General features: G+C 41.8%; 3 protein-coding genes and 5 non-coding genes across 8 annotated transcripts; 7 read left to right on the forward strand and 1 right to left on the reverse strand.

The window, feature by feature from the left end:
- Nucleotides 1-1,493: 1,493 nt before the first annotated feature.
- rdh10a (retinol dehydrogenase 10a) lies at nt 1,494-12,315 on the reverse strand. Its single transcript, XM_031850055.1, has 6 exons — nt 11,736-12,315; nt 11,034-11,269; nt 5,219-5,317; nt 3,956-4,101; nt 3,244-3,375; nt 1,494-3,120 (listed from the first exon to the last, which is right to left on the reverse strand). The coding sequence occupies exons 1-6, from the start codon at nt 12,019-12,021 to the stop codon at nt 2,997-2,999; spliced, it is 1,023 nt and encodes a 340-aa protein (XP_031705915.1). The 5' UTR covers nt 12,022-12,315; the 3' UTR covers nt 1,494-2,996.
- Nucleotides 12,316-14,479: 2,164 nt separating this feature from the next.
- On the forward strand, nt 14,480-18,658 carry rpl7 (ribosomal protein L7). The gene is made up of 7 exons (XM_031850057.1): nt 14,480-14,545; nt 15,057-15,156; nt 15,668-15,834; nt 16,430-16,567; nt 17,268-17,377; nt 17,975-18,190; nt 18,615-18,658. Exons 1-6 carry the CDS (start codon nt 14,532-14,534, stop codon nt 18,181-18,183), a joined length of 738 nt encoding a protein of 245 aa, XP_031705917.1. The 5' UTR covers nt 14,480-14,531; the 3' UTR covers nt 18,184-18,190; nt 18,615-18,658.
- LOC116385274 (small nucleolar SNORD12/SNORD106) lies at nt 15,306-15,397 on the forward strand. Its single transcript, XR_004212859.1, has one exon. It is a non-coding gene; the product is annotated as a small nucleolar SNORD12/SNORD106 (small nucleolar RNA).
- On the forward strand, nt 16,263-16,354 carry LOC116385278 (small nucleolar SNORD12/SNORD106). The gene has a single exon (XR_004212863.1). It is a non-coding gene; the product is annotated as a small nucleolar SNORD12/SNORD106 (small nucleolar RNA).
- LOC116385275 (small nucleolar SNORD12/SNORD106) lies at nt 16,663-16,754 on the forward strand. The gene has a single exon (XR_004212860.1). It is a non-coding gene; the product is annotated as a small nucleolar SNORD12/SNORD106 (small nucleolar RNA).
- LOC116385277 (small nucleolar SNORD12/SNORD106) lies at nt 17,553-17,642 on the forward strand. The gene has a single exon (XR_004212862.1). It is a non-coding gene; the product is annotated as a small nucleolar SNORD12/SNORD106 (small nucleolar RNA).
- Nucleotides 18,234-18,326, forward strand: LOC116385276 (small nucleolar SNORD12/SNORD106). The gene has a single exon (XR_004212861.1). It is a non-coding gene; the product is annotated as a small nucleolar SNORD12/SNORD106 (small nucleolar RNA).
- An 87-nt stretch (nt 18,659-18,745) lies between the features above and the next one.
- Nucleotides 18,746-23,282, forward strand: cunh8orf89 (chromosome unknown C8orf89 homolog). Its single transcript, XM_031850056.1, has 7 exons — nt 18,746-19,313; nt 19,400-19,445; nt 19,731-19,822; nt 20,196-20,334; nt 20,864-20,971; nt 21,074-21,132; nt 21,753-23,282. Exons 1-7 carry the CDS (start codon nt 19,127-19,129, stop codon nt 21,890-21,892), a joined length of 771 nt encoding a protein of 256 aa, XP_031705916.1. The 5' UTR covers nt 18,746-19,126; the 3' UTR covers nt 21,893-23,282.
- The last annotated feature ends 663 nt before the right edge of the window (nt 23,283-23,945 follow it).

The raw sequence follows: 23,945 nt of genomic DNA on the forward strand, positions 1-23,945 counted from the left end.
ACATTCAAAATAGATGAAGAAACCTAATTTACTCCCGTGATCTGGTTTTGAAACCATAAAGCTGGTAACTAACTGACATCGCTCTGTGTGGTCAGAGCTTCACCAGCTCTAATAAGCTTCTAGAAAACTCTGTTTTTTTGGTATTTAGACAAATACATGAATTGGCATTTACAATCTTTAAGCTCTGAGTCTTCTGCGTTCGACTCAATTTGAAAGGCATCTAGAATTTATCTGGTGGTTCAGCGATAAAGAAAGGTCTGAGACAGGATTTAATAAGCTTTGAAGACGTGGCTGTTTGTCTGAGCCGGACTACGATATACAAAGTTCAAGCATTCAGGCCTGCTCTCATGACTGGTGACAGCTATTTCATAATTCATTCAAAAGCAGTTGTTTCCCCCAGAACTTAAGAGCCTTCAGCACACAAACAGGAAGCCAAGTCTATAGAAGAAATATGATTTGTGTTATTGTTTAAATCTTCTTGGCCTGAAAATAATCAAATTGAAAGAGATTTTGGGAACAAGGTAAAATTTGTTAATGTCAGGAGATCTATAGGGATACTAAGTCTACAAATGTTATAAAACTACCAGGATTACATGCTCCTCTTTGGAGTGAGAAACCCCTCTAAAATGTGTAAAAAAGGGGGCCTTTTAATTAGGCTTGACAAATACTAAAAACGTGACCTCGAAGGCAACGACGGCCACGTATACGTACAAACAACTCAGCTGTTTGATAATGTGAGTCCAAATCTAGCTCATGACATCTTAATGTGATGCTGACACCAATTAGGACATTTTGCTTTTCTCTTGCTTTCATTCAGCGAAGTAAAAGTTCAGGGTCAGCCACATAACAGCTCCACTGGAAATGGTAGGAATTTCACTGTTGTTGCTCCCAGACGTCCCAGAAGGGCAGACAGTTGCCAAAAACTGGGTTTTAACTCAGGTGGTACCATTAGTAGGTATTTTTGCTGATGCGTTATTCTGTAGATCAGTTAAACGAAAAAAAAAAATACGTGAGCCATTGCTAACCTTTCTGTAACATTACTTTCTGTGTCTTATCTTTTTCGGACTCTTGTGTAAAACTTTTATTTTGGAAATCACATGTCTGCTTGTGCAGTAGTTTCAAAGGCAAATGACTCTTGAACTCTTTAGCCAACACCCATATCTAAAGGCTGCCTGAGTCACGGTGTGCCACAATGTGGGAGGACAGCGATACCGATACCAGTCAAAAGAGTAGTGCTAACCAGGAGAAAAGGCCGGGTGGGTGTCATTTGAACTATTCAGTTCATCAGCATTGCAGAAGATCCTCTTTCCTGTCACTTGATTCACGGAATAACAAATACTAGCCACTATTGTGAGTGACGGTCATTTTACGCAAGAGTGTGGGCGTAAACACTGACGGTCAGGAGTAGTTTTCCCCTTTCGTATTCATTTTCTCTTTCCAATTCAGGTTGAGATTTCACATGCCGACTAGCTGTTAATAATGACACCATTTAATAATCTAAATCACTTTTATTAATTTAAGTTAGGTAGAGACACTAAACATTGGAACCACATTTGCTCGGCTATGGAGCAGTTTTCAGAAAATTACAAAAAAAAAGAAAAAAAAAGAAAAGAGGCTTATGTCATACTGTCAAAATAAAAGAAATGGCAAAAATCAAGAGGTAGAGAATTTAGGCTTATCACTGTGACTGAAGAAATGAAGCCTATTGGAATGTAGTTGAAATTCAAAAACTCTCGTCATCCCAAAGTTTATATAAAATATTCATACATCAAATATGGTGGAGACAGTCATTTGGGATACTTGGGTATTCACAACATTTAAACATTTACATTTCACTTTAACTGGACAACGAATAGGAGAGTTAAAGTTTTACTTTAGAACGAATAATGGAAAGCTAGTGTCTTTATTACATTTCCCTCAACCACACATCAGTGTTGGGACAGCGGTTTGCCTGGAGTTATGGCCCATGTTGTCTTTTTTTAAACAAATAATATTGGTAACAGATAAATTTACAATATAAACACCACAGAGCTTGAAAATAAAGACGAATGAGAGAAATACAAATTTATTTCCTCTCCGTTTCTCCCAAAGCAGTACATTCTGAATGTCACACATGCTCGTTCAACCCAGGACATCGACTCCCTCGTCCGCTTTGTCATTCGAGAGGTTAGTCAATACCGACCTGAAATAACTGGACAATTAAAAAAAAAAAAAGGGACAATGTTGAGTCCGGTTACACTGGAAACTCCGGTGAAGATTTAAAAATCAGCCACAACCTGGCCTTTAAATGTCCCATTCGGAATGCGTTCACTTCCTCATCAACATACAGTATTATGCTACATGTCTGTAACTTAAGTATTCAACAACAGAATATGGTCAACTTTAATAGTGACATTTATCTTGCGTCATTTTAAAATGGCACAAGCTTTAATCAGAGCCTTGTTAAGCTGCCTGAAAAAGAGCCTCTGCTCGGGGAGACGTTGGATGGTTTGAAATGCTGCATTGAACCTTCCTACACACAGAATGCTGGCAGTGTAGAGAAAAATCGGAAATTACAGTGCATGTCTACAAAAATTAAATAAAAGTGAAAAACATTTTTTTTACTGTTTGTACAGTAACATACTGTATATTTCCACAATGACACTACATAAGGCTGGTGACTACATTACGTAAATAGTTAATTATAGGATAGCTTTTCTGTATGATTTCAAAAACTAGTGACACAGTATATAGATGTTGGTTTCTTTAAAACAAACAAACAAAAAAAAAAAAAAAGACAAAACAAAGTCAAATAAATCCTTTGTGTAGTACACAGCTTTCTTTGTTCCAGAGGAACAATATGGTAAACCTTTGCATTTGCTCAATGCAAGTGCACCAGTCTAGATTCAGTCTTTTCTTCTTTCTTTCCTTCCTTCTTCCCCATTTTCATCCTCAGTGGTTGTTTCCTCATGCTTGCAGGTTTATGTGCCTCTGTTCGTGTTAAAAAACGGCGCCCCCTAGATCCCGTTCTTTGCCTCATTGTTGTTCATGGCCTCCTTTCTCTGAGCTAGGAAGGGGTACATGCACTTGTCGGCGCCTAGGAACCGGTACATACACACAATGGCATCGAAGGGCAGGATGCTGCGGAGACAAGACAGAGATAAGATTAACGACAGAAGATACTCCTGTACAGTTTACAGAGTAAGGAGGGCGGGGGGGTATAGGGATGTTTAGAAAGATATTATAGATTAGGAGGCTGCTCACCTTTTCATGAAGTTGACCATATAGACGATGCGAGGCGTACAGATCATGGGCTGGTCAGTGAGGATGCCCCTCATAGCCTGTTTCACACAGAACTCTGGCTTCAGGGGAGGCAGGAAAGGCTCAATCTCCTTCCTTAATGGAAAGAAAACATTTATATTTATAGATTCGAAAGTCAGGGAAATAAAAATCTATTTTTCTAAAAACGGACAAAATTCTGCATTTGTTAGGAAAGCCAATTATATTTGATTGAAATCAAAATTCCCTTTTTTTAGTCGATCCATGACTAAAGTGATACTGGTTAGAAAGGTGGTGAGGCTACACAGTAATAGTGATTGCTCCAAAAGTGGAGGCACGGCAAAGCTTAAGAGCGTCCCACCTGCTGACTGCAGACATCAAACAAAGTGAGGACTATTAGAGCAGCAGAAGGGGGGGGTTAGCCCAGGTGCACCCGTTAGTGAGCTTTGTCCATGGGAAAGTCTTTGTATAAGCAGCGCGCCAACCAATGGTCTACCAGTGACTTTATAATTTCTCTGTTACACAACACAAAACATCAGCTGCTGCTGCGGCTTTGATCTTCAAAATGTGTTTACGGGGCAATTTTATATGGTGAAAATTACAGACAACAAGCTCATCCCAGGTGCTAGAAAGCTTTCAAAGAAATAACCGCGCACACAAACACAATTACACTGGCCAGTGTGTGCGGAAAGCTAACCTTATCCGGCAGCCTTTGAACATTCCCGTGTCCACCAGGTAAGGGCACACCAGAGTCATGTTGATGCCATCCTTCTCTGAGGCCTTCACCTCATGGCTCAGTGACTCGTGGAACCCGATGGCACCGAACTTACTGGCGCAGTAATCCTGTGGGAATGAAGAGAGAACAGGTTAGCCCTGTAAAACTGCCCGTGCCCGCACCCAGGGACCACAGAGAACATTATCAAACATGCCCCATGGGCGCAGAGGTCTCTCCTTGCTGTTAATGATACAGCCACAAAAACCTGAGCGAGCCTGTCCGCTGTTCTACGGTTTCATTAGCATTCTTCTCCCGTGCATCAGGAGACTGCTTGGCTTGGCGGGAAGGTTTTGATGTGGTTCGCCATGGAAATAATCTTTTTTTGTTGTTGTTGTTTTTATATATAGAGGCTTGGGCAAACACAGATGCATGTCGATAAACATAGGGAGGATAAAGAGATTTGACTGTGTGCCCACCTGACAGATGAAGGCTTTGGTTCCCTGAAATGAATGTGTAACATCTGAAATCACAGTAGAGGCATTTCCAGGAAGCATAATAGCCTAACAAAAACTGACTCAACTTCAGTCCCTTTGAAGGGCGACTTAATCATTATGAATGAATGCTTGTACAACAAAAGCAAACGTGCAGCTATAAAAACAAAAAAGGCAAATGGAGTAGTGGTCCCTGAAGACCATCTGAAAATGACACAATTTTCAGGCTGTTGGCTGAAATAAAACCTTCTAGGAGGGCTTCCAATTTACTCCCTCTGTGGTTAGGGAGATAAATGACTCCACTTAATATTTTAATATGCATTACAATAACAAAATGAATCTGCTCTGGGGAGATAAAAAAAAAAATAATAATACCATAGGAAGGAAAACCAAAACGTTATCCTTTGAAAGCCGCTGTGAGCTGAATACTGAGTGAGCACAAAGTTGTTCACAAAGCAGTGATGAAGATGTCTCTATCCCTTGGGGAGCTGTCAGCTCATTCTGGCCCCGGGGCCAGAGCCCAATAGGGGCCCCCCACACCCCCACTGCTGCAAATAGAGAAATCTATAAGAGGCTCCCCAATGCTCATCTGTGTCCCTTAATTTAGCGGGTGGAGGGACAACTAGAGAAAGGGGGCCTAACCTCCCCCGGCGCAGTGTGCTAGCTGGCACGCTGAGGGCTTCGGAGAAAAAAGCACTGGTTTCAGATGGTGGGAACGATGGGATGTGTATGTGTTGTTGTGTATGATACTAACCTCCACTCCAGCTGTGCTGAATAAACCCAGGGAGCTGGCAACCGTGACAATGTGACCATGATTCAGCTCCAGCATCTTGGGGAGAAACGCCTTGGTGGTCTGGGGGGGAAGACAGAAGAGACAGAAGGGCAAAGAGAAGAAAAAAAAAAAGAGAGAGGAAGGTTAGTTCACTTGTGCAGTTTGTCTGTGCCAAAGCCCTTTGATCCTCTCTGTCTCCCTCTTATTCCCCCTCTCCATCTGTTTCTCCCTTTTCTCCATGGTAATGCAGAGAGAGGCGTCTGAATGAGAATTCATAACATGCATAAAAAGGAGAAGAATTTCTGTGGGGAGTTTTTTCCTTTGTGGTAGGTGTGAATTTGATGTAGAGGGAAGAGAAAGATGAGGGTTTTCCCCTCTTAGGTATTCAATGAACAAACAGGTGTGTGGTGTGCGCGCTGCTGTACAATCTGTTCTTTTCCCACACAGATCTGGTGCCCATCGTTGGGCCTGGCTCTAAAGACTTGGTGACAACACCAATCATAGGCCTCCGTTCACTCAACAACAATACAATCCAGCCCCTCGTCTACCCACACAGCCTTGCGCCCTGCCCGAGCAGCAGTCAGCAGAACAATTGGCAGCGAGATGAGCAAAGAGATGAAAGAGTTTCACCGGAGTGCCACGTGAGAGCGTGAGTGGTTTCACCGGCCGGTCCATTGAGAGTTAGCGAGGTGGTGAGAAGAGCAGCCCAGCGGAGGGGATTCGGGGAGAGTTAGCAGTTGATTAACCTGTGGATCCATTCCTCATTCTGCCCGTCTGCTGACTTTGGACTCCGCATGAGCCAATCAGCAGGTGTGACATGTGACGGCAGTGACAGGAACTGACCAATCACTCTCCCACTAGGAGGTCTACAAACAAACCAGCAGGCCTTTTGTTGGTAGCACTGCTAGATCCATACAAGCGAGATGTGCGCTGCCATAGTGAAGAACAATGCATGGAGACTACAACACCCTTTTTAAATGTCAGGGAGGCAAATACAAACACAGACGACACCTTTATAACATGCTGGTTACAGTATGAACTGTAAAATCTTAAATGTACCTCTGGGTTTTTATGAGAACTTTTAAGACTCACTTTGAGTTCAGGAGAATTGGGGGTGAGCATTTGTTATTACTTTTGACAGTTTAATTTCTAGTTTCCAATAATTCTGTGGTCATATAAATAAAGAGGTAACAGTTTCATTGCTTGGTACAGTATATAAGCCTGGCCAGAGAAATGATTCAGCCTGCTTTGTAAAGATTTGCAGGCGGGGAGCACAGAGCCAGAGAGCGCTTGGTACCAGCTAGTACAGCCATGAAACCACTGGCAGGGGAGGAAAAGCCTCATTAAAACTGCTACCAGAGATTAACTGCATCGGCCCTACTGACTTCTAGTGTAATCTTCACCATTTAGACATATTTGTCCTTGTTGTGTGCCATAAATAAAACTGGAAGGAATAAGTCGGATCTACGCAGAGAAAGCCTGGTGTAAGGCAGATGACTTCACCGTTTTGAGTTTTATTTTACAGCAAGCTACAGTATAACTGATCTGACTCCGCTCCAAACATCTGCGCCTTTTCAGGACATAAATCTTCAAGTTTGCGGCAATATTCAACTCATCAAATGACGGGGCCCAAAGAGAGGGAGCGAGAGAACATGAGGCCTGGGCAAAAGCTGAGAAAGGCTTCTGCAAGCCAGAATAGCGGTGGATGACGGAGAGACTTGCGTGCAAATGAAGCATTAGCTTAAGATATGCCCATACCTGACTTATGCCAAAGTTTCCCACTCCCACAGCAACTTTCAGAGAGCAGGGAAATTACTTGATCTGGCACAATACTCTACGACTAAAGCCAACACTCGGATGCAACTGGACATTTTTTTTTGCTGAGTGGTCTGAAAACAACTGGAACTGATGGAGGAAAGGCTGATTCCCTCCGCTGGAGGATGGGGCTGAAACGTGAACAAACGTCCCATCTCTCTCCCACCCTCCCGTGATGTCCCGCTTCTCATGGCAGCTCTGGCATGTGGGTATGACCCCCGCTGACCTCTCGGACACAAAATGTGTGAAGGCAACCAGGGGCTCGTGTCTTACATCAGAGCTGCCGTAATTGGGTCTCAACGCTCCCTTGTTCCGCTAAATTACCCACCGACACAGTCGGGCCTCCTTGGCCTATGTGGGGGTGCCTTGCCCGCTGCACCCCCTAATTGGTGTGTGCCCCCAGGAGCATTTAAGCCAAACAAAGCTTCTTGCAGCTGGGGTGTCAGGCTGCATTAGTACTAACGTCTGACCAACAGGAATATGAACAAAATATTGGCCTTTGCGTCGGACCAGATGGCCATTTAATTGGGCTGACTTCTCCCTGGACGGGAGAATGAAGGAGAGGGAGAAAAACCCCTGAGCTCAAACGCTCGTCTGATCCTACAACAGATCATGGAATTTGAGTGGGTTGGGTTTACAGGTCGTCAGGGATGATGGATGAAGATTGGTCGCGTTTTGGTGGCCATGCTAGTCAATAAGCCACTGCTACAGTTGACTATACCTCAAACCCCCTGTTGGTTGTACAACGGGTATCCAACTTACCTGGAAAGCAACCACATCGATAGGCCGTGGAGGAAGAGCCAATGCACTACTAACACCACGTTTTTAAAACACATTTTTTAAGAGGTGTTCCATAAATAAAAGCTATGTGTGAATGCAGTATTGGAAGTTCAGGAAGATAAGACCAATTAGTCATAGATCACAAGATATAATATTGGTCCTCAAGGCCAACTTTTTAAAAAGACTTTCATGGCCAAATGGATTTCTTGACTTTTCTTTCCTCTTAACCCCCCCCGCAATCCATTCTTTTGAGATGTGAACAGGTACATGCGCAGGGAAAAGCCCAAGATGGGAGTAGCCGTGGCTCGCTTTCAGTGAGGGGTACAGGTGCACCAGGCCTGAGGAGGGGCCCATATAAAACCAGTCAAGTAGGACCCTTCTGCCTGGCTGCATCCTTTCTCCGACTACAGCAGGAATGCAGCCTGCAGAACTTGGCTCCTGTCGCCTGGCATCTTGTCAAGCTGATCCACAGACAAGAAACCAATTGTCAGATAAAGTGGGTCAGCAGCAGCTTACCATTACCCTCTCGCCTCGCCTGTGGATGGGAAGGCATTGCCTTCCTTCCTCTTTTCTTTCCACTGCTCTTTTCCCGCCATGTCACTGTCGAGCACTCTGCGCTTTCATGTAATTGCACAAGAGCGGTAGGATTTCCACGTGAGGGGAATTGCCGCTTATTGTTCACAAACCACCTGTTGGGTAACCAGCTCACGATGCAGAGGAAGATTTCCTTTCATGTCATCTCACTAGACACACACTTATCCTCAAACAACAACTCTGGTGACACTTCTTGAGATGCAGGCAAATTCCCCATCCTGTCATGACTAACAACTGAAGCTCAAACATCACAAATCGCCAGCTGGTCCAATCAAAGCGTCAAATTAAATGTTGTGAACCCCTGCCTCATAATAACCTTAAAAGACTGAGGGACTGAATCATCATTGTCCGTGTGTGTGTGTGTGTGTGTGTGTGTGTGTGTGTGGCAGAGCCAGATGAACAGAGCAGGCCTCCCTTGTGACTGCCATGCAGCTGCACCCACTGCCTCCAAAATCAGGTTGGGAGGAGTCAGAGGGGCCTGTGGAAGGACAACAGAAGAAGTGTGGGGTCTGGGCCGGCTGGTCTGCGCACACACGCACACACGCACACACACACACACACACACACTTTTCCTGCTCACGCCTCCATCCCTGCCTCGTTCCCACTACACTGTCCAACATATGAGAACTTACAACAATACAAGTCTTCCTCTCTTCATCTGAACTCCGGCCTTCCTTTTGATTATTTTCCACTCTGTGGTACCGTTTAGATTTTGAACCTGCTGTCGTAGGAAACTGGGTGGGATGAAATGTAGGGAGGCTGAGAAGTTTTGGAGGTTGACATAGCTGCTCTTATGTCTCCCTAAGTGGCCAAACTCATTATGATGTTTTGCCAAATAGTGACTCTTGACAAGCTGAACATAATGAACACTCCTCAAGAAGAATGCACCCCAGATAATCTATGTTCACTGCTGAAAAGACAAGGGGGAGCAAGCCGGGTGACTCTTTGATATAATCTCAAACTTTGTCTTCAGAAAAGAAAAACTCTTTTGTAACATCCTTTTAGTGTCCGCATTCTATAAAACGCATTGAAAGCATGAACCTAAATATATAGTTCTAACATGTACTTGCAATTTTGTATGGTTAAGCCCTAATATTATTGGTTGAGTCATAAACCACAATTAAGCCATTTTGTTGTTCAAAAAGGAGAAAAATAAAATAAAATGTTTGTGTAAAGTACCACCTGAACGCATTGAGTAACTGTACTGTGTTTGTGTAAGAGAGGAAAGTGGACAGGTCCCTGTTAGTCTAAGCTCTATTCATCTAGCTTGTGTCTTTAATGAACCACATCCTCTCTTCTGGCTGTCGCCATTCATTAAGTCCTTCTTTCATCCGCCACCCCCCCCCCCACCCCTAAAGAGGAACCACGCTCTCCAAAGAATATGGGAGAACACAAACACAGATGGGAGAGCACAAACACAAAACCCTATTAAAAAATCCTAAATCTGCCACCCAACCACTGGATCCTGACTCCAAAACCTGAATATAAAAGAATGTGGCGATGACCAGCAGAGAGGCACATGAATAGTTGAATGGAGCATCCATTAAGGAGGAAATACACAACCTGTCTGGCTGACAACACAAGAGATTTTCATGCTCAATTAGGGAGCTTCCAATCACTGTGGTTTCATGGTATCAGTGAGAATGCGGTCCTCCGTGAAAAGAAGAGCCTGGGGCCAAAGTCTCAAAATGAACATCATCCGCTTCACCAGACACGCTGCTCAATACATCGTGACAAATACAATCAAAGATGAAATTGTCAGCTTTAGAGCTATGCCACCAGGCAAAGGATACATTCTCAAACCTTGAGCACAATCACTACAATGGTCCCGCAGAGGTGGTCGTTAATTCTGGATTGGAGGAGAGGGGCTGAAATGCTTAACACTAAACTCTCATTACCCTCAGTAAAGTGTCTATTAATGCATGTCTAATGGGCACACCCACAAAAGCTATAATAGCACCTGGCCTGTTCAACACTGCAGCGAATGCTTATCTGAAGTGCAACATGTTCACTCCATCAATTCCACGTAGCCTTTCAGATAAATATTTACACCGACAAAAAAGGCCCAAGGAACAGAGTTAAGAGGAAAATCTGATGCACAACAAATCACTGCCTGCCAACAAAATGTGGTGAGGTGATCCGACACAGATCGTATACCTGCGTACAGAACCCCCGCTTCCATCACGCAAGTCAGATTTGTGCGGCAAAGGAGAGGAGAGGGAAGGGCTGACATACCACGAGGATCATCACTGACAAGGGCTGGCAAAGAGCAGCAAAGGCAAGCCTTAAGAAGCCAAACCCGTGACTTTCCTCTGGCAGATTGAAACTAAGCGGAGCTGAAATTTGAACATGTAAGGCAACCATTTGTGGACATACTTTCTCAATGCTGGAGGCACACGTACACACACACCTTTAAATCTCGAGTTTGGCACACGGAACAATAAGAATATAAATAGTGATGCAAGTCAGACTAGAAACATTCCTGTGGACCTGGCATCACAGTAAACACATTCGAAACTGTGTGCACGGAAACCGAGGCAGATATATCAAACCATCATACCCAGATCCTAATAGCATAGTTTACTCGTTTCAGATGACCTCAACTCACCCAAAAGTGTGCATGGCAGTTGACCACCATGGTGCGCTCGATCAGCTCATCGGGGCACTCCAGAAGGTGATGGCCGGAGACGACGCCAGCGTTGTTGATCAGTATGTCCACCTCTCCCACCTCTCGACGCACCTTCTCAGCTGTAGAATACACACTCTCCCGCTTTCCTACATCACACACATAGGTGTAGACCTGCGGCTGGAAAGGAGGAACCTCCTCTACCCCTCCAACAGGTCCTGCAGGGGGAAAAGAGATGACCAAAGTGATCAATGAAAATGTTCGTTCAGCGGGCCAGTTATTGTAACCGATTCATCTGAATTATTAAGTAAACTTAGATAGACTTAAAGATGTAAAACGATTGGTCTGCACATTAATTAATTATTAAGGGGTTATGATGCATGTTAAGATCTCCTTTTTTTTGCACACTTTTGGAAAATAATGAGGCCACCTGAGCTGAAGGCCTATTTTTAGGTCAGCCTTAATGATCCGAGATTATGTGCAAAGATGTCTGCAAGGCACATCTTGCCATTTGAAAGAGTTCAGTGTATTCATTGCAACACTCTGCCTACGATACTACTGCAACTTCTCTCCTTGAAATATAATGCTTCACTGCCTAAGCAAAACAGAACGTGACCTCGCTGAAACAGACCGTGCGTAAAAACTTGGTGACATCCCAATTGCAGTAAAAGAAAGCAGACTTACCGTCTTTGGTTATGGGAGTGTCCAGTTCGTGGTATATCTGCCGCACCATCTCCGCAGTTTCCTCATTGCTTTGGCTGTTTATGTCCCATAAGACCAGTATCGCTCGTCTCCGGGCGAACTCCTTGGCGAAGAGCCGCCCGAGGCCGCTTCCAGCCCCGGTGATCACGCACACCTGTCCCGCCACGCTCTTCTCCTTTGGCCGCACAACCCACTTAGCCCCGGCAGTTACAATAGCCCAGAGCACCTTCAAAATGACCACGAAGAACTCCGCAATTATTATCATCATCTTGACCGAGCTCTCAAATCAATTCAAACAAGCGTCGGAAGCAGCGCAGGGAACGTTTCCCCCTGCAGGTAGTGGCACACCAACAAACTTGCACCACAATGCAGAAACCCTAACAACGCTAGTGCAATAAAAAAAAGTGCCGAAGAAGGACCGCAACTTGAGAGAGAGTGGAAAGAGAATTCAGGTTGCTGTTAAGTCAGAGTCCAGTTGCGGTGAGTTATTAGCAGCGACCACGAACTGTTCCTCCCACTTCCTCTGCTGCTCCTCCACTCATCTCATCCTCACTCGCATCTCACTCGCTATTTATTCAGTCCTCCCATCAACGCTGGACCCAATAGGACTGAGACTTGAGCGCCTGTCAGAATGAAGCGCCAGGTCCATACATTACACTCAGAGGTGATGTAACCTAAACGATTATACCTAGCACTAATCTGTGGCGATTTTTGTCCCAAAGTAATTAGCGAAGCTTTCATATATTTTTTTAAAGCCACTGCTGTTTGTATCTTTTGGCTTTTATTAGGCCTATAGATATTTTTTATTTTGAAGTTATTTGTTATTCAATAGCTCATTGTTTTAGCCAATAGTTGCACCACAAGCATGTCAGATTAACTATTTTGCTGGTTTTGATTCATTTCGTGAGTTATTTTAATTTTATAATTATTAATGGGATTGAAATAAGGATTTAAGGAACATTCAAAATACTAATACCGAGTTTTTCCACCACGAAATGCCACAGATCCGACCACATGCTGCAAGTCCAGGTCAATGTCCGTCCATACGTGGGAAAAGCAAAACCACCGTTGTTCCTTAAATAATTCCCGGACTTGTTGGCATTTGAGATAGTTTTTTTTTACGCAATACTGAATTAAAATCACAAATCCGTAGTCTCAGACTACCACCTATTTACTGTCAATGATCCATTGGGATTTACTCATTGCGTAAAGTGATGGTGGACCGATAATGAAAGCTACGCACCCACACACGTAACAAGGCTAAGGCAATATTATGCCGCATGTTCCTATGGGCAAATCAATTGCATATATTGTTTTTATTCCAAACATGAATATAATTATGATTATTAGAAAAAAAAACAATAACCCAATGTAAAAAATGGTTTTCACCGGTTTGCAACATTTTTTTAGTTCACGTGCGTTTACGACGTTGTGCAACGTCTTGCAGAAGCCTTTGAGATGCGTTTGCCCCCGTTTGATGGGCGTCTCTGGGAGGGGGGCAAACCACTGGAGGAAGACTTTCAGATCCTAATGTAATACCAAAATGTAAATACTGCATTCAGTGAAAGATCATTCTAAATGTTGCTTCAGAAAAGTCGCCTAAGTATCAACAGCAACATGTAGTCTAGTAGTAAAAGCAAAGTATGCCTTTTCAATGTGAGGTTCCCTTACACAGCAATACATTATTGATGGGAAGGTTAATATTGTGGGTTACTCACAATACTTTTGCTCTCCAAACTATATACACCTATAAGCTCATAAGCTTTATATGCATAGTATGTTATTTTTGCATGTCAATATATGTACATAAGATCTTGCAAAGACAAAAGTATGCTTAGCATTAAAGAAGCCCAACATGGAAAGTAAAGTGTGGCAAAACTGTACTTGGGTCTCACTTTTGAATCATATTTAATGAATTTAATGCATTTGGTCTTGTGGAAAATATGGCCTCTAAAATCAGTCGAAAACACATTTTTTATTTGTATTACCTTTATTTGCATTACACTGCCTGTGTTTTAAAACCTGAAATATATTACCTTTTTTCCAGTGAGATCCAGGATCAAGCAGAAAGGTTCAGCGAATGGAACTTCCCCCTCAGACCATGGATGTAGAAAGAGAAGAGACGCTCTGTGATCCTGGTCTGCAAAATGAAGTGCTTGCGCCCTCTGCCGGGTCAGCAAATGCACAACACAGCCATCACTTATTTCCGGTATTTAACAGCGAACTCAGTGTATATGAATGCCATGAAATATTCAACTGATTTTAGAGCATCTTTGACTGGAGTTGATGCTATGATTTATTCTTGTGAATGAAGAGCCTTGTTGTCCTTCGTTATTTTCCTTGTTATACTTTGTGTCTTCTTGTGGCCTTGCCTATTTTAATTGTATATTGTCATTGATTAATAAAAAGCATATTCTGCCGAGAATATGGTCATGAATGACAGACTGAACATATTAAAGTTATTTTAATGTTAGCATTCTAGTCTGTTGAAGTTTTAATACCACTATCCAAATAAAATAAAAGCAAGTTTACTGAGATATGACACCGTACATTTCCAGGCCATTCAACCAATCACATTACAAGAAAGCACTCTAGCAACTTCATGCCACTTTTTAATATACAAAAGTATACACATTGCTTTAGAAAACGTCTATATGGTAACGCTTGGCTTGCTAAATAAATGTACAAGTCAGGCAGCTGGAAGGACAGCCAGTTGAGGTCCTAAATCCCATAACTCGGACATGCGCAGACGAAACCTCCTCTTTCTCGGTGGACGCAATGGCGGACGCAGAGTGAGTGTTTTGTACCTTGTGAAAATCTAAGCACATCCACTGTTAAAATAGGCGTCTTTGTTCATTTTACGTCCATGATAGATTGTTTAGTTTGTATACACCGTTATCCTAGCTGTATTGTGTAGGATTGTGGTTATTTTTGTTGTTAATGTCACTTAATGGTTTCTTGTGTGTAGCCGTAGTAATATAACATGGCTTTCTCTACCGCCTCCCTGCACTCAATAGGAAGGTAGCTAAAGTGCCATATAGGAGAACAAAGTTAAGAATCAACTGACCTAATATGTCGTTGACTTTCGTGCTGCTGTTCATGCTTCCAAGACACGTCGGCTAGTCTTCGTTGGAGTGAGACAACACACGGGTGTATGGGAGCCGGTAAATGACCAGTTAGCAAGCTAGCATCTACTAGCGACGATGAGTTTTATTTTGACCATTTTAACTAAACCGTATGAGAATTCTCGGTGTTTGTCAATGCGTTTCAAATTGATCTTAACGTTTTGTTTGTCTCCAACAGAAAAAAAGTGCAGGCGGTCCCTGAGAGCCTTTTAAAAAGGCGAAAGGCCTATGCCACCATGAAGGCCATGCGCGTCAAGAAGATGCTGTCTGAGAAAAAGGTACGTGTCCAGCGTGTGTATTAGGCTCTAAAAATTAGTGCTTTTGACTCGTTTATGTCAATGGGTTCATCAATTATCGCCCTGAATGATCATTCGTTATTCCTAATGTTTTCTCAGGACCAAAGTGACTATACATGCTTTATCTTTGGAATGTGGTTGATGATGCTCAACTTTTTTCCCCATCTTATCGACAATGGTGAATACTGACTGAAACTAAGCCAGTTTGGTCTGAAACCACATTCCTTGGTACAGCAGTATTTACACATCTATTCTGAGAGTTGTAAGTTAATTGCTCCAATGTTCTTGGTTTGGATTTAAATCTATGAAGACTAGTTGCATTACATTACAGTCATTTAGCAGATGCTTTTATCCAAATTGACTTAGAATTCAGATTCTATCACATTTCTGTGTGTATTAGGCTCTAAAAATAAGTGCTTTTGACTCTTTTATGTCAATGGGTTCATCAATTATTGCCCTGAATGATCATTTGTTATTCCTAATCTTTTCTCAGGACCGCAAGGTGACCAGGAAGCTCATCTACAAGAGGGCTGAGAAGTACCACAAGGAGTACAGGCAGATGTACAGGCGTGAGGTTCGCCTGGGCCGTACTGCTCGCAAAGTGGGAAACTACTATGTGCCTGCTGAGCCCAAACTGGCCTTTGTTGTCAGGATCAGAGGGTGAGTATTGCCCAGCCAGTGTCTTATCTGTGCACAGACTTGTACCGCATGGCAGACTAAACCTATTCAGTAACATTTACATGGATTAGTAGATTTCCAATAAGACATGATGCTCAAGCTGTTGACGTGGATCAGTTATAGCAGCAGTGTATATTCCTGCTCACATGCTGTGTTGCCTGTTTGCTAATTGTAAATACCTTTTCTATGTTACGACTGTGGCTATGTCTTGCATGCTACTCGTGACTTGCTTCAACCTCTTCTGTATGTAGTGGTATGGGAGCATGTGTAGTAGTTGAGCCTCCTTTTACAAAACGGGTATGGTAAATATTTAGTTGGGAGTGTGAGCTGCTGTTAAGGCATTTTCATTGCCAAAATTTGGTTACTTTAACGATCCATGTAAATGTACTATCTGCAAATACGTTGTCCGTTGCGTGGTTAATGATGAACAATTCTTTCCCCGACTTATCGACTATGATGATACATTCATGCAAAATAAGCCAATTTATTCTGAAACCACAATCGACAGAATTGATGAGAACACTGTACATTGATGCTAAGCTATGTGCTAATCATTGTCCTCCCATTTGTTTTCCAGTATCAATGGTGTCAGCCCCAAGGTCCGCAAAGTTCTGCAGCTGATGCGTCTGCGCCAGATCTTCAACGGTGTGTTCGTCAGACTGAACAAGGCTTCCATCAACATGCTCAGGATTGCTGAGCCTTACATCGCTTGGGGGTAATTAAGGCCGATATCACCGACCTCATAATAGACGCACTCCATTGTGTGCTGAAATCAACACGTACTAGTGACTATACATGCTTTATCTTTGGAATGTGGTTGATGATGCTCAACTTTTTTCCCCATCTTATCGACAATGGTGAATACTGACTGAAACTAAGCCAGTTTGTTCTGAAACCACATTCCTTGGTACAGCAGTGTGCAGTATTTACACATCTTTATTCTGAGAGAGTTGTAAGTTAATTGGTCCAATGCTCTTTGTTTGGATTTAATGTATGAAGACTAGTTGTGTGACTGTCTTGATGGAGACTGTTTTAACAAGAAATATAACTTAGTCACGCCTCAATCATGTGTTTTGTCATCTATAGGGGTTAGTTCCATTTAAAAACACACAATTCAAATGTTTAGGACATAAGACTCCATTTGTTTTGATTAAAAACAATGAAGTGTTCGGATGTTAAACGGGTCAATTCTCTCTAATATTAATCTTATTTTGCTGTAAAAACATCTCAAACTATTTGTTGAACTACATTTTACAAGATATAATTTGGACATATGGTCTAATTATAATTAATCAATCCATGTGGACTATACCTTCTATAACACCCATAAGCAAATCCTCCTGTTTGGCAAACTACATTGCTCAGATCTGATTTGAGCTCATTTCATAACCGTGTATTACCTGTTGGTTCCCCAGATACCCCAACCTGAAGTCTGTGCGTGAGCTCATCTACAAACGTGGACATGGCAGGATGAGGAAACAGCGCATTGCCCTCTCAGACAACGCTCTGGTGGAGAAGGCCCTCGGTATGTAAACTTCATTCTTATGTGCCGGCGACAGGCATGGAGCCAGAGGCATTATGTTTTTGGGTTGCCTGTCTGTTTGCTCCATTATCTTGAATGCAATATCTCAGGAACGTCTAGAGATGGTCTTCAAATTTAGCACGAAGGTCCACCTGGACTCCAGGATGAACTGACTTTTTAGGTGGTTAATGATGCACAATTTTTTCCCCGTCTTATCGACCATGGTGAAAAAACTGAAAACTAAGCCAGTTGTTTCTGAAACCACAAGCCAGTCCAACAGTGACTCGAACATTAGGATGTATTTTACTTCTTGTTGGCAGACTCTTACTCATCAGACTTGTTTAGTTCGACCGAACTTTGTCACAAAGCAAACTGTATGTTGAGCTTTAAGAGTGTCTGACCTTGCAGTATAACTTGGTAGATATCTTAAATGTTTGGATACAATAATCTCCTCCAGTCTGGGTAAAATAAAGTCGTCCAATATACACATGTTCTCAGTTTATACGCTCACTTCACTGATATGTTTTTAAGTGAAAGTTGTTGAGTGTGCCAGAAGCTATGCAGTTCAATTAGTTAAGCCCATTGCGTTTTGATCCTTAGGCAAATATGGCATCATCTGTGTTGAAGACCTCATCCATGAGATTTACACAGTTGGAAAGAACTTCAAGCCCGCCAACAACTTCCTGTGGCCCTTCAAGCTGTCGTCACCCCGCGGCGGTATGAACAAGAAGACCACTCACTTTGTGGAGGGAGGAGATGCTGGCAACAGGGAGGACCAGATCAACAGAATGATCAGGAGGATGAACTAAAGTTATGGTGAGTTGTAGGAATATTGTAGGGAAGTATAAATGGCTTATTAGCTGTGGTTAATGATGCATAATCTTTTTTCCCCATCTTATCGACTATGGTGAAAACCAGCTGAAATTAAGCCAATTATGTCTGAAACCACATCTTAGCCATTCAACTTCAAATGATCTACCACATATGCTTCACTCTGTGCAAGACGAATGACATCCAATAAGGCAATATGGTAATTATTTTATTGCCAAATATATCTTCTAGTCTTTTATTGGAAACGTATCGTCCACCTTTGTCACAAATGTTCCAATAACATACTTTAAAAGGAACATAAAATGAACATTGTGTACTTGTTGACCTTATTTATTGGACATTGTTTTGTATCAAATCCAGAACACTCGACTTTATCCATTTATAACGTGTGCTTTTTGGTCTTTTTCAGGTTTTCAAGGACTCAAACTGTACAATAAAAACTTGGGACAAAAACCTGTCTTATTCTGATTATTGTCATTGTACCAGTTTTCATTCATCAATATGCCATCTCATGCATAGAATAGCTCAATTTTTTTTAAATGTTTACAGTAGTAGTGGTGGTTTTTGTCTTTACCCCAAAGTAATAAGCTCATTATTGATCCCGAGCAGGACGAGTGGACAGTATGAACAAACGTATAACATCAGTATTGCACATAAATAACAAATTGTGGGGTGAAAATTAAAAGATTTAAGGCGGGACATAAAAGGAAAAAAGAACTTTGTTTGAAAACCTGCATACTGGGTAACGGTCTTCAAGAAGCGTGTTTCCATGGAGCCTCTGACTCGGTTGCACTCGGGGCGGTCAGCTGTACCCTAGCATCGCTTCTCGGCTTGCACGAGTTCGCCGTAAAAACGGCCACGTGCCGTATATTTGGTCTGTAACCACGTCTTGTTTTTAGCGTATCGTACGGCAGCTCCACCATGATGACTGTTCAGGTTAATCCATCGCTACCTGCCGCAGAGGCTTTAACATCGGAGGGGAGCTCGTATTACGCGCAGCGCGGCCCTGACGCGGCTAGATATCTAGCGTACAGGAACTATGTGACGGGGGCTGCTGGAGGACAAAATAACACCATGGTGAAACTGCCTGCGATACAACCCTTGAGCAGTAAGTAAGCGTGCGACGTATACCTGCTGAATTCATTCAGATGTTGCCATCAAATTAATGCCGAGCACCGTTCATCTCTGTTGTAGAGCCCAGGGAGTGGAACACCTTGGTTAACGGCTTTATAGTTGGAGGGTAAGATGTGTTAGCATTTTGACATCACCTTGCGTCCTGATGCTACGCGCTCCATTTTCATTATAAGTGTCCTGAATTTGGCTTCTACTTAACAAGCTGTGCAAGCAAATATGTTAGTCTGACACAGAAGTATAAGTAGTTGGACAATGTATAGATATTTTTAGTGGTAATACACTTAATGGCATCCAAGGATAAAAACACAAATGGCACACTGCCATTATTCTGGGTTTGTATTCACCTTTAGAGTCCATGTGTGCTGCTATGTTATTTCTTTAATCTGTGTAGGTCACCTAACTTGGCCAGTGAGGTCAGACTGGAACCGGAGAACAATGACCTGAAGGACATCTGTGGGAGACACTTTCTTTTTGATAAACCGTGTAAGAATCACACAATAGGAATGTTTCCATTTCACTATTACATTTCAGAGTGTATTTATAGGATTATCTTTATTTTTAAATTGATGAATTTACCTAAAATAATTGAATTGGATACACATTGATTTTGAGGCTATTTCCTGGATAGTAACCGGACTGCCAGTAGGTGGAGCTGTCCTCATACATAATGAGCACAGGTCTCATTTCAGTGACTGCATGTATAACGCTGATGCATGAATGCAATCAAAGTTATTGGTGTCTTTGAAAGCAAGACATTTGCCATTTTGCATACATAGACTTTTTGTTTTACCTTTTAGAAAATGATTGTCTTAAGATCAGATGTTAGTTCTGAATATCTACATCCAATTATTTTTAGGTGCAAGTTTAGAAAGGACCAGAACTGTGATTCCTCAGCTGTCAAGAAACTACCATGTGCACAGACCTGGCAACCTGCATCCCTTCAGCCTCTCCAAGGAGCTTTCCCACAGCCATTCAGGGCGGCCTTTCACCCTGGGGTAACCAGTGGATTAATGTCACTCAGCCCTGTAGTTGTAGCTGTACTCTTCAAAGCTTATTTGTATGGGCAGCTGCACAGATCGCAGTAATTACACTTAAGTCACTGTCATATATGAAAAGAAGAACAAAAATATGAACAGAGAAAAAAAGTGGCCAGACAATTAATGTTTAGACACATTATTTGTCTGTCACAAACGGAGGGGTTTAAGCCAATTGCCTGTTTAATATTCTGGCAACATCCGGGCATATGATTATAGCTAAAACTGAATCATTGTTCACTTAGACAATGATGAGGTCATACTAATTTATCAGTTTAGTTTGATCAACAAATTTAAATAATTTGGGAGAACATGCATATCTTCTCCTTTTATATGAAAATAGGTGGGTCTTCTTAAAGATAGATATAAATACAATTGACTCATGCTTACACAGGAAGTAACAAAACCAAATACAAAGGTTATATCCCCAAATCTATATTTGCAGCCCAATGTTTCATATGTTCATAATGCCCTCCATTCTGTCTTCCAGCTACCCTGAAAGATATAAACTGAATACAACTCCAGCCATCCTCTTTCCCTCCACTTTAGTCCTCAATGGCAGAAACACCTTCACAGTGGAAAACTGCAAGCTCAGCAGGTATTTTTGCCCTTGTATAAAGTAAATCACACCAGGCCAATCAATAGTTCTCTTAATTATTTCCCACAACTATACCTCTTTTGCTTTTCCTCTGTTCTGCAGGCCTAAGGTGAAGTACCCTACCACCTACAACCTACCGAACGTTAAAGACCATCCAAAGAGTGAGTTATTTGTGAAGCCAAGAATTTGAGTATCTTCTCATCCATCCTCTGTTATTTGTTGTGGCCTTAACAGTTCTGGTCAGAATGCCCTCTGTCTGTGTAGTAAGGAGAATACAACTTTGTCCGTGACTGAGTGAGTGCGCACCTCTGTGTTTGTCCACACGGCTAATCTTACATTCTGCTGCAGCAAACTGCGCAATATGGGCCCATGGTGGCCAGTTATGGCTGCAAGCTCAAGGACCTTTCCGACCTTTGTACTGCCGCCAACTTACTCCGCACACCACTCTTTAGCCAATCTTGTCATGATTGTATCATGTGTATTCTACGCCGGCTTCAAGCTCTTTGCTTGTATAACGTTACATCGCCGCTTGTTTTTGAATTTGTATCGAGTCTGTTTGAGAACGCTTTACAGCCCTGGCTGTATTCATTCAATCACACAATACAGCAGTGGTCGTTGCAGACTCAGCTGGAGGACATCTGCACTCTGTGTAGTGCACCTTTTATATATTGTTCTTTTTCATAGATCTCATCCTAATATTCTTTCTTCTCTCCCTTCCATTCATCTTTCTCTTTCTTTGTCTCTTTTCCTCTCTCTCTCTCTCTTGCCTCTTGCCACACAGGCCAGTCCTATCCGGACCCAGTGGTCGGAGCCTCTCGCTCTTTCATCCACAGGATAACTGAGCTGTCCTCTTTAGAGGGTGAGGCAGTGAGACAAGAAAAGCTCAAGAAAATGAGGAAACCAAAAAAAACTCCATCCTGACAATCACCGTCTTCCCAGTCACACTGGTCAAGGATCAAAACCTTTGAGTCTGTGCCAACAACATCTGAAGAAAATAAAACATTTGGGGCGCCATGGTCATTTCAGTGGCTTGTTCTGACTGCTTGTTTGTCCTCAGTGGTATTAGTTTTCTGCTTAACATGGCTGCTCTTCACATTTTGGGGTTCCTGACCTGAGTTCCTCTCTATTCCTCTCCAGTAGTATTTACTGTGGTAAATTGCAGCATTTGCTACACACATGGTGATGATGAATATTTTCTATTCTGACTCACAGCTGTTAGTATTTCCCCACTCAACATATGGATAAAAAATATATTTATTTTATCTTTCTAATGGCTTGAAATGGCTGTTAGGTAATACTGCCATATTTCTCTCTGTATCATGCATATGTTGCAGACGCTCTCAAGCTTGGATCTCAATACAACAGTGTTTCACACATTGCAGTTAAGTAATTGGAATATTTATGTATATATCAACTAGTTTACCATTTTTGTGCCTTGTTATCCTGAATTAAATACATTTGTTTTTGTTATTGTTACTCCTTTTGTTTAGAACTTTTTTCCATTTTTTGGTCATGATTTTTGCTCTTTAGCTTCTAGAGAGCTAGTAAGGGTAACTTTCCCTTCTTTTTGGCACATACACTGCATATCGACTAGTGCGGTAATCAGAATGCCTAAACGATTGCGATGAAACATAATCTGCATTCCATATCTACAAAACAGATACAAAATTGTGCCCCCAGATCCCAGAATGTGGTACTTTCCCACATAGTGCATTGTTTTGTTGCTATATGGAGGGCAGCTCATGTCTCTGAATAGTCTTGTTCATTGTATTTGACAAAGACAGCAGTCATAATCTTTTTGTTAAGAGAGAAATGAGGACTTCATTATTATTTGAAGATGTAGCAGCTGCAGTCATCATGCTTGTTTAATATGTAATAATTCAATTAGGACAAAAGATGAACTTGTTATATCATGTCTTCCATGAAAGAATTTGTATCCCTGTTGTCATAGTGTGAATAACTAAAGCAGAAATACAGCAGACGTGATTTAATGTGTGAATTAAAGTCATTAATTTTAGATGATTGACCTGTTGCCATCTGAGTGTGAATGGCAGATGATAGAAAATGTCATGAAAATAAGTCATAGTCTAGCATGTTAAAAAAAATGCAATGAAAATAGTCTTTGTAGTATGTCATTGAATATTAATGAAACAAGTCATAGTATAGTATGTAGAAAAATGAATGAAAAAAATACTATAGCATGTTGAATAATGCCATAAATACAGTCAAATTATAGTATTTAGAAATTAAAAAGTCATAGTGTAATATGTCAAAAGGTTTCATGAAAAAGTCATAGTATGTCATGTTGAATGATGCCATGAAATAAAGAAAAATTTGAGTATTTTGAAATCTTTCATGAAAAAAAGTCATAGTATAGCATGTCAAAGAATTTAATGAAAAAAAGTCAGTGTACCATGTCGAAAATTTTAATAAAAGAAGTCATAGTATAGCATGTTGAATATTTTAATGAAACAAGTCATATTACAATGTGACGATCCTCCTTTCATACACCAGGTGTCCCTGTTGCATGATGTTGTCTTTTGCAGGTGCTGATTGGAGGTTCATCAGCTGGATGAGCCCCACCTGAGCTGGTGTGAATTTGCCCATGAATAATTTCTTCTTTTGGCCACCTGGGAGAGGATATCCTTTCTGCCACCGACATGACAATGTTCTTTTGGGTTCATATTTTGATATTGCTATACACTGCCACGCACACACACATGGACTTCAAGACTGACAACCCTTTGTATTGTTTCATTTTTGTTTGTGGAAATTAAAATGCTTTTCTTAGCAGCAGGCTCGCTGGTCTCCCTGTTTTTGTTGCAATCTCTGAGCCGTGCTGTGACAATAGCATGTCAAAAATGTAAATGAAAAAAGTCATAACATAGCATGTATTATGTTTTTTTGGTGGTAAAAAAAGTCATAGTATAGCATGTCGAAAAAAGTCAAAAACGGTCATAGCATAGCATGTCGA

Source organism: Anarrhichthys ocellatus, unplaced genomic scaffold (assembly GCF_004355925.1).
Source record: "Anarrhichthys ocellatus isolate YVR2014 unplaced genomic scaffold, GSC_Weel_1.0 scaffold10, whole genome shotgun sequence".
Lineage (NCBI taxonomy): Eukaryota > Metazoa > Chordata > Actinopteri > Perciformes > Anarhichadidae > Anarrhichthys > Anarrhichthys ocellatus.

What these genes read in the sequence shown, in the direction of transcription:
- rdh10a (XM_031850055.1), bottom strand. Translation starts at nt 12,021, where the DNA reads ATGATGATAATAATTGCGGAGTTCTTCGTGGTCATTTTGAAGGTGCTC. An exon ending in ACTGCCATGCACACTTTTGG is followed by an intron (nt 5,318 to 11,033) that starts GTGAGTTGAGGT and finishes CTTCCCCCCCAG; the next exon opens with ACCACCAAGGCGTTTCTCCC. An exon ending in TTCAAAGGCTGCCGGATAAG is followed by an intron (nt 3,376 to 3,955) that starts GTTAGCTTTCCG and finishes CTTTCCATTAAG; the next exon opens with GAAGGAGATTGAGCCTTTCC.
- rpl7 (XM_031850057.1), top strand. An exon ending in TTTGTTGTCAGGATCAGAGG is followed by an intron (nt 15,835 to 16,429) that starts GTGAGTATTGCC and finishes TTTGTTTTCCAG; the next exon opens with TATCAATGGTGTCAGCCCCA. An exon ending in TCTGGTGGAGAAGGCCCTCG is followed by an intron (nt 17,378 to 17,974) that starts GTATGTAAACTT and finishes TTTGATCCTTAG; the next exon opens with GCAAATATGGCATCATCTGT.
- cunh8orf89 (XM_031850056.1), top strand. Translation starts at nt 19,127, where the DNA reads ATGATGACTGTTCAGGTTAATCCATCGCTACCTGCCGCAGAGGCTTTA. An exon ending in CTTTCTTTTTGATAAACCGT is followed by an intron (nt 19,823 to 20,195) that starts GTAAGAATCACA and finishes AATTATTTTTAG; the next exon opens with GTGCAAGTTTAGAAAGGACC. An exon ending in GAAAACTGCAAGCTCAGCAG is followed by an intron (nt 20,972 to 21,073) that starts GTATTTTTGCCC and finishes TCTGTTCTGCAG; the next exon opens with GCCTAAGGTGAAGTACCCTA.